The following is an 8,263-nucleotide window of genomic DNA, read 5'->3' on the forward strand; positions in this document are numbered from 1 at the left end:
GTAGTGGCACTTTAAGGTAGAATCGCAGAATAGGAAGAATCGACAAAATTAAATCGGATAATTATTTCCCAAGGATCCTAAGGTAAATCGCATAATCGGAGGAATCGTAGAATCGGAGAATGATATTCAGAAAGATGTTAAGGTGGAATCGTACAATAAGAAGACTCGGAAGAATTTAATCGGATAATTATTTCCCAAGGATCCGGAGTTAAAATCGTAAAATCGGAGGAATCGGAGAATGATTTTCAAAAAGATCTTAAGGTAGAATCGTAGAATAGGAAGAATCGGAAGAATCGTATTATTCTTCAAACCCTAACCCTAACCCTAACCGAACCGTAAAAATGAAAGCTAAAATTTCAAACGAGTGCTTAGGCTTAATCAGTCAACGAGTGCTATATTCTTCACACAGTCTCGGTAAAAAGAGTAGTTAACCGAACCGTAAAATGAAAGCTAAAATTTTAAACTAGTGCTTAGGCCTAATCACTGAAACGAATGCTTAGGCTTAATCAGTAAACGAGTGCTATATTCTTCTCAAGGTCTCGGTAAAAAGTCTAGTTAACCGAACCGTAAAGTGAAAGCTAAAATTTTAAACGAGTGCTTAGGCCTAATCACTGGAACGAGTGCTTAGGCTTAATCAGTGAACGAGTGCTATATTCATCACACGATCGTGTTAAAAAGCGTAGTTTAAGCGAACCGTGAAATGAAATCTTAAATTTGTAAAGAGTTCTTAGGCCTAATTTCTGAAGCGAACGCTTGGGGTTAATCAGTCAGGAAACGAGTACTATATTCTTCACACGATCTCGTTAAAAATTCTAGTTACCCGAACCGTAAAATGAAAGCTAAAATTTTAAAAGAGTGCTTGGGCCTAATACTGAAACGAGCGCTTAGGCTTAATCAGTAAACGAGTGCTATATTCAGCACAAGATTTCTGTTGTCAGGTTTTCACGTTGTTAAGTACTGGTGACGCGCGCTCTTCCGAGTCCACAGTTCCAGTCTCTTGTCTGTCTAATTACTTAGGCTTTGACGCTTAAAGGGGCTAGGTCACGCTATTTTAGGTAATTTTGTTTAATTTTGTTAATTATGAGCTCTAAACGTCAAATTAGCAGAGCAAGAGTCTTTCATTTTCAAAATCACGGCCACATAACAACTGAGAATGATTTTCCAGCTTTGTAAATGACATTTTAATATAGACTGATGTAATTTTGAAAAACGGTGGGCCGACGTTTTTCCAATTTACCCAAATTCAGTCCATTTCAATCCTCTCCAGTTTTGTCCATCCGTGTCCCTTATTGGCTTCCCTGCGTTTTGTTAGAGATCTTCTATAGTTTTGAACAGTTATTTTGATATTTTAGTTAATTCTATGACCATTCGATCAGTGCTGAAATTGCCTAAAATTGCGTGACCTAGCCCCTTTAAAGAACGAGGAATGTCACGGCGCACCGCGTACCGCGTAACCAGCACATATAACATCGCTGCGCCATTTTGAAATTTAGTTCATTTGGAATTTAGTCCAAGTGGCGGGGTATTCTACAGTATTGTGTATTCCAATTTCTGGGTACCGCGTACCGCGTAGCCGGCTACGTGGAATATAGTTCGAGTGGCGGGGTATTCTGCAGGACATTCACTCGAAAATCTGCAACGTGGTATAAGGAGCCCCCAGCAGTGTGTAGCCTCAAAGATAAACATGGTGTTCGTTCACAAATATAGAACCTGCAGAACGTCTTTGCACCCCGCAGAGAGCTAAGCAATGTTTTCGATTTAAAATTTAGAAAATAACTTGCAAGTGCTGCGGTTCCGAGAGTGATTCTGTGAGCAAATATCTTCTTAGTTTAATATATTCCGCTTTAACGCTGAGTAACTTAGCGTGACCTTAAAAAGCAAAATCTACTTCATGATACAGGGAAGTACTTAGAAACAATGAAGAGGATTAAGAAGAACTTAATAACCAGGAAGAAACATTTTGACCACTTTACGATCGAAACAATCGGGATATTGGAACTTCCGCATATACGTGTCAACAAACATCGCGCCGTTGTCAAACGCAAGAAAAAACAAGTGAAAACAGTGTTTGGTGACGCCGACCAATCATTGGCATTAACGTAACAACAACCTTAACACCTCGTCCTTCGTCAAGCCCCCTACGTTCCCATCTACATTGTAGTTTGTTGACCTATTGGTTGTAATATTAGAGCGGCAAAGAAGCGCAAAGCGCTTTTGTAGTTCTTCAGGGAAATTTCATAGCGAGACTGTAATCCGACTCCGTCCAAATCTTCCTCGATTTTTGCAGACACGTTGAGAAACGCTTTGACCGTCCATTTTTTACGCCTGTAAAGAGTTTCAGTGAAAAAGACACATTCACTCGAAGAATCTATAACGCGGCACAAGGAGCCCGCAGCAGTGTGTAGCCTCAAAACATAAACATGGTGTTCGTTGACGAAAAGAGAACCTGTAGAACGTCTTTGCACCCCGTAGATTGGATGATAATAGTAGTCTGTTTCTTGACTTGTATCATTGTTGGACTATGGGTAAGTTGGAAACTGCTTATTCTTTTGTGAGGCATTTTTATTATGGCCATATTTGCTCTCGCTGTTTTGCAGAGGGGTCATCTCGTAGTAACTCGAATCATCGATCTACTGAATATTGGCCAGCGTGGCTTCTGCAAATCTTTTAACTCTGCATGCAAGCTGTCGACTGTCAAACTGGCTAGTATTTGTCTTTTGCAAGCTAATATATCATTCAGTTCGATAAAGAAAACGAACCGACACACGGTGAAATGAAGATGTTCTTACGATGCGTTTCAAATCGGTTTCAATTTCCTTCCCTTGTGTGGAGATTTGAAGTAATATAAGATTTATAGTATTAACGTTCTTAAGCGTACCGCACAAGACTTCAACCTGTAAATTGTGCGTCCCGTTAAACACCTTTTGTGTGAATTGTTAAATGAATGACAAAGTACATTAATTTACGCTGTGAAGTTACCGAGTAAGCCTTCTAAGTCACGGGACAAATTTGCCGTTCTACTTATGTGCGGGAGCAAGAGATTATAATCTCTTGGCGGGAGCTACTAGTGAATGACCGCTCGGAACAAGATTGGCTCTTGAATCGCTTTATTATTTCCGCACCTGTTATGAAAAGGTGAGCGACCACAAGGTTTGTCCGCAATATACGTTCAGTCAAGCTTTCGGCGTTCATATTTTCTAAGCGGTTAGTGCCACGTGTAAATATTACTACTGTATTTGCATTGCAACGACGCTACTGATTGGTCAGTCATGTATGAAGCTTGACGCCACAGTTAACAAGTACTTGAAAAATTCAGGGATAGAAAAATGCGTTGCGTATCTGGATTTTATCAAAACTGTTAGCCTTTAGAAAAGCCCTTTAACCTTTGTTTTAGGAGAAACGCTAATTAAAAAGAGTGAATTGGTTCTGTCAGCATTTATTTGATTTAATTTGCTGTTTTCTTTTCAAAACAGTAGCACACTAGATTTCTTATAATTTGCAAGTTTAATTGTAATTGTGTCTTTGAACACAGTCTGTGGTTAAAAACGTTTTTTAGGGGTAAACAGTCTAAGCACAAAAAAAAAGGTTTTTGTTATAGTTCATAAAACAATAAAAAATATCGCTCAAATAGCTCCACTTTATCTTGGAATTCTTTTGAGTGAGATTTTTATTTTTAATCCATTTATAATTTTTATCATACCAGGAAATTTTATGCACGCCTTTTCAGGGTCCCTTCGACCGATCGCTTTGTTTCTAAGCCTGATTTTTGCCACAGGCTATGCGTCTACAGCAGGCGAAGTTGATTTTAAAGACACTCGTGCCATGGAAAAGGCTACGAAAAATCAGGACAGCAATTCTTTAAAATCGCTTTACTCTTCTATTCAATTTCAGGCCACAAAGTTTGCCCAAAACCAGGAAGGGGCCACCGAAATCAAACACACCGTCCAAGAGATGAAAACTCAATTGGCCAGTATGGAAACCACGCTGCAAACTCTAAAAACACAGCTGACCAATACTCAAACTCAGGTTGGAACTGATCAAAAAAATACAAAAGCAGAGATCCAAGCCAGATCCAAAAGGAGCTTGAACACCCAAATCCAGCAGCTTGAAACGAAAATTATCCAAGAAATAACCGCGTTAAAATCTTGCGCTTGCCCTGATTCTGGAAAAACACAGCCAACCTTCCTTTCTGGGAAAACACAGCCGACCGTCCTTTCTGGGAAAACACAGCCGACTGTCCTTCCTCCTGGTCCGGGTACTGGTACAATGCAAGATCCTTATAAAATAGCCACAGTAAGCGACTTGGAGAAGTTGCGCACTGTTTGGAGAAGCAATGCTGGCAAATATTTCATCGTCACACAAGATATCGACCTATATAGTATTGCAAATTTTGCTCCTTTGCCCGAATTTAGAGGCATTTTGGATGGGAATAATAAAAGAATTTTGAATCTAAGGCTGGATCGGTCTCAGATACAATACGACAACTATGCAAGTTTGTTTACAGGTATCCGCCAAGCTGCAGTGGTGAAAAACCTAAACTTTGAAAACGTAGACATCAAAGGCAACCGAGCCGCCGCCGCATTGGCAACATATAATTATGGCACAGTAGACAACTGCTATGTCACAGGTCAAGTTTCCAGCGCAGACAAGTATGGTCGCACAGGTGGTCTGGTTTCAAAGTGCTGGACAGGATCGGTCGTCAAAAACAGCTACTCCACAGCCAGAGTTTCAGGAAATTATTATTCTGGAGGTCTGGTTGCAAGTATGTATAAAGCCACCGTAGAAAAAAGCTATGCGACTGGGACGGTTTCAGTTGTGGACGGTCAAGCTGGAGGCTTGGTTGCACTTATGTCTAGTGGAGTGATCAGACAAAGTTATGCCACAGGATCAGTCTCAGCAGGAAAGTATTATGCGGGTGGACTGGTAGCACTGGTCAATACTAATCCTCAATCCCTCATCGAAAACTGCTATGCGAATGGGACAGTTTCAGCTTTCGGGATTGCCGGTGGTTTGGTGGGCGATCTTAGAGATAAGGTCAAAAACAGCTACTCGTCAGGAACGATTCTATCAAAACAATCCAGAGTCGATCGGATTGGTGCATTGGCAGGTGATGGTAGAGGCACTATCATCAACAGCTATGGCAAGAGTCAATCGGGCGTCTCGGATACACGAGGACAAAAAACCGACACGGAGTTAAAAAATCCGTCTACTTTTTCAAGCTGGGACAAGAACATCTGGAAAATTGAATCTGGCAAATATCCTCAATTGAAAGGTTTTTAGAGAATTAGGGTTTGGTTTTAACTTTTTCATATATAGATTTAGCCAACCCTAAAAGCGGAGCTCCTCATTACAAAAAGTCAAGCTTAAGGAAAGGATTTTTTTTTCAGTTTAAATATTACTAACAAAACAGATACTATCAAATAAGGCGTAGTCAATTTTTCCAAGATTGTAGAAATTACGTAGTTTTTTTTATGTTTTGTGAGTAGTTCCTAGTGAATTAGAATGAATAAACGAGCAAAAAAATTAATGGCATTTGTAACGTATATTGTACTGGCTGTTCCAACAAGTTTATACACAAAAAATAGTCAAGCTTAGTCGCAATACAGGGCTTGGTTTCTATTGCATACAGTTAATAATTAGTCACAGTTCACCGTTCGTTATAAGAGAATTTCTGCCTCTTATTGACCGAATGTAAAAATGGCCGCCAACAAATTATTTTTTGTCTCTGTGTTAATTAGCCTAACTAGCCTCGTTGACACGTGTAAAATTGAAAGAATTTGGACTATAAAACGAGGCTAGTTAGGTAATTAACACAAAGACAAAAGAATAATTTGTTGGCGGCCATTTTTGTATTCGGTCAATAAAATATGCCAAATTACCAATAATTTTTTTTAATAAACAATAGACTGTGTGAATAATATCACCAAACAGCCGTAATAAATCTCATAATGAATGTCATTAATTTCGTTGTTAAACTCTCTTATTGTATCCTGTTTTAGAGCTTCTTTTCATCTGCAGTCAACGGTTAGAATACCGTGGCTTCACTCGAACCAAAAATAACGGCACTTGTGATTGGCACAAAATTGAGTGGCGTGACCAATCATGCATGAAGTTCGAAGTCGTCGCTAAAAATAACGACAACAAAAACTGTCTCGTTTCGGAGCTCCCTTTGTGCCTTCGATTTAGGAGAAACGGGACTGTATGAGCGAGTTTCTTTAGCTCAATTTTTTTTCTCCTGTTTCTTCGTGATACTAGCCCAGCTTATAAGATTTCCCTTTAACAGCTCGAATTTACCGGGAGAAAACCTGTCTAAACACAAACACTGAACCCAGTTGCGATTTAATTTGCTTCCCTAAATACTGATTGCTATAACAGCGCGATACTAGTCACAGATTTTCTATTTGGACAGAGTTCTTGAATTCAGAACGCACATTTTCTCATCGAAAATTGTTTACCACGAGCTTTCCAAATTAAATTCGACGTAGGTACGCCGTCTGAATGAATCAGCCGTCGCTCCAAAGTCGCTCCAAGGTCGACCTTTATTACTGGGTTGCCATAGGCAATCCAGTCAGAAAATGCGTTTGTTAGTTAGTTTTTTTTTCTTTTTTTTTTACCGTGTCATGAAAAGTCTTGCCTGTCACTCCCTTGCGAAGTGGTGTCTTTGTGCATAGTCTTCTGTGCATATTTGTTAGGTTTGTGGGGGTTGGGTCGGGTTGGGTTAATGCGTAGATTTCTCTGGTGCACACAGGAGAACATTTAATTATTAACCTGCAATGGCGTCGAAAGTGATTGTAACGCGAATGGCGTTTTAGTGCCCGTTGAGCCAAAATCAAAGTGAGCTGTATTTCTAATATTTTACCAAGTGTGCTGCTATGTAGAACACTGAAACTAATTGGAAATTCTCTGGTAACTTATGGGCTCAACAAAGACAAAGAACGAATAGGAGGAATAGTATATCTGATTTAGGGATACTATTCTCCTATTTACCACTTAAGTTTTAAACATCTTTCTGAAAGTATTCTCCTATTCACGATTCCTTCGATTTTACCGAGATATCCTTCTGAAATCATTTCACCGATTATACGATTCTTCCCATTCTACAATTTACCTTAACATATTGTACGATTAAGTTCGTCCACTTTCCTTTTAGCCAAAACGAGTCATTTCTCTGCAAACACTTAAAGAACGAGATATATATATGGTTTGTTTTGCCCAGCGTAGCGCAGACGTTATTTCTCTGTACACGCTAAAGAGATATATATGGCTCATTTGCCCAACGTAGCGCGAATGTTATATATGCTTAAAGAACGACGTATATACCGTTAAGTAATTTCTTTTTTAATTGACATTACATATAAGCAAAAGATAACGCAGAATGTAAAATTTCCTTTGTGCATGCATAATCATTTTGCACTTTCAAAAACTGTAATGAAAGAACGACGAAATGTTTATAACTTAAGGCTAGGGAAAAGTGCAGTTAACCGAACCGCAACGTGAATGCTAAAATGTTAGGAGAGTGTTATATCATACATCTTTATTTACCCTCGGATTTTAGAGTAGCTTGGTGTAGCTAATATCTCCGAGCATTTACCCTCCCAACCATGATACACCACAGAAGACAGACCACAACACCGGGAACTACATGCCCTACTCTTTGCGTCAAGTGTGCGGGTTTTTTTACGTCCCACAGGATTATGAACATTGAAGGGTTGTGAGACGGGACCTCCGGCTTATCGTCCTTATCCGACAAGACTAGAGAGTCTAACCATTTGCAGATGTAATTACAAAGGCAGCACTTTCTCCTCAGTTATTTAAAGACCCTGAGTGTTGGTCCGGCCGGAGTTGAACTCACTGTCACCCGCGTGACAGCCCGGTGCTCAACCAACTGAGCCACCGGTGCGCGGTGTTTAGGCCTTATCACTGAAACGAGCGCTTAGGCTTAATCAGTAAACGAGTGCTTTTTTCTTCACACGATCTCGTGAAAAGTGTACTCTAATTAAGCGAATCGCAAAATGAAAGCTAAAATGTTACGAGAGTGCTTAGGACTTATCGCTGAAACGCGAGCTTAGGCTTATTCAGTAAACTAGTGCTTTCTTCTTCACACGATCTCGTGAAAAGTGTACCGTAGTTGAGCGAATCGCAAAATGAAAGATAAAATGTTACGAGAGTGCTTAGGCCTAATCACTGAAACGAGCTCTTAGGCTTAATCAGTAAACGAGTGCTTTCTTCTTCACACCATCTCATGAAAAGAATAGTTGACCGA

At 39.7% G+C, this 8,263-nt stretch overlaps 1 protein-coding gene across 1 annotated transcript; it reads left to right on the forward strand.

Annotated features, from left to right (window-relative positions):
* The first annotated feature begins 2,147 nt into the window (after positions 1-2,147).
* Positions 2,148-5,530, forward strand: LOC138005861 (putative Gly-rich membrane protein Bcell_0380). Its single transcript, XM_068852038.1, has 2 exons — positions 2,148-2,525; positions 3,892-5,530. The coding sequence occupies exons 1-2, from the start codon at positions 2,421-2,423 to the stop codon at positions 5,278-5,280; spliced, it is 1,494 nt and encodes a 497-aa protein (XP_068708139.1). The 5' UTR covers positions 2,148-2,420; the 3' UTR covers positions 5,281-5,530.
* The last annotated feature ends 2,733 nt before the right edge of the window (positions 5,531-8,263 follow it).

This window comes from Montipora foliosa, chromosome 6 (assembly GCF_036669935.1).
Source record: "Montipora foliosa isolate CH-2021 chromosome 6, ASM3666993v2, whole genome shotgun sequence".
In the NCBI taxonomy this organism is placed as follows: domain Eukaryota; kingdom Metazoa; phylum Cnidaria; class Anthozoa; order Scleractinia; family Acroporidae; genus Montipora; species Montipora foliosa.

Coding starts and splice junctions, on each gene's coding strand:
- LOC138005861 (XM_068852038.1), top strand. CDS start 2,421: ATGGTGTTCGTTGACGAAAAGAGAACCTGTAGAACGTCTTTGCACCCC. Junction 2,526..3,891: donor GTATCATTGTTGGACTATGG/GTAAGTTGGAAA, acceptor ATTCAATTTCAG/GCCACAAAGTTTGCCCAAAA.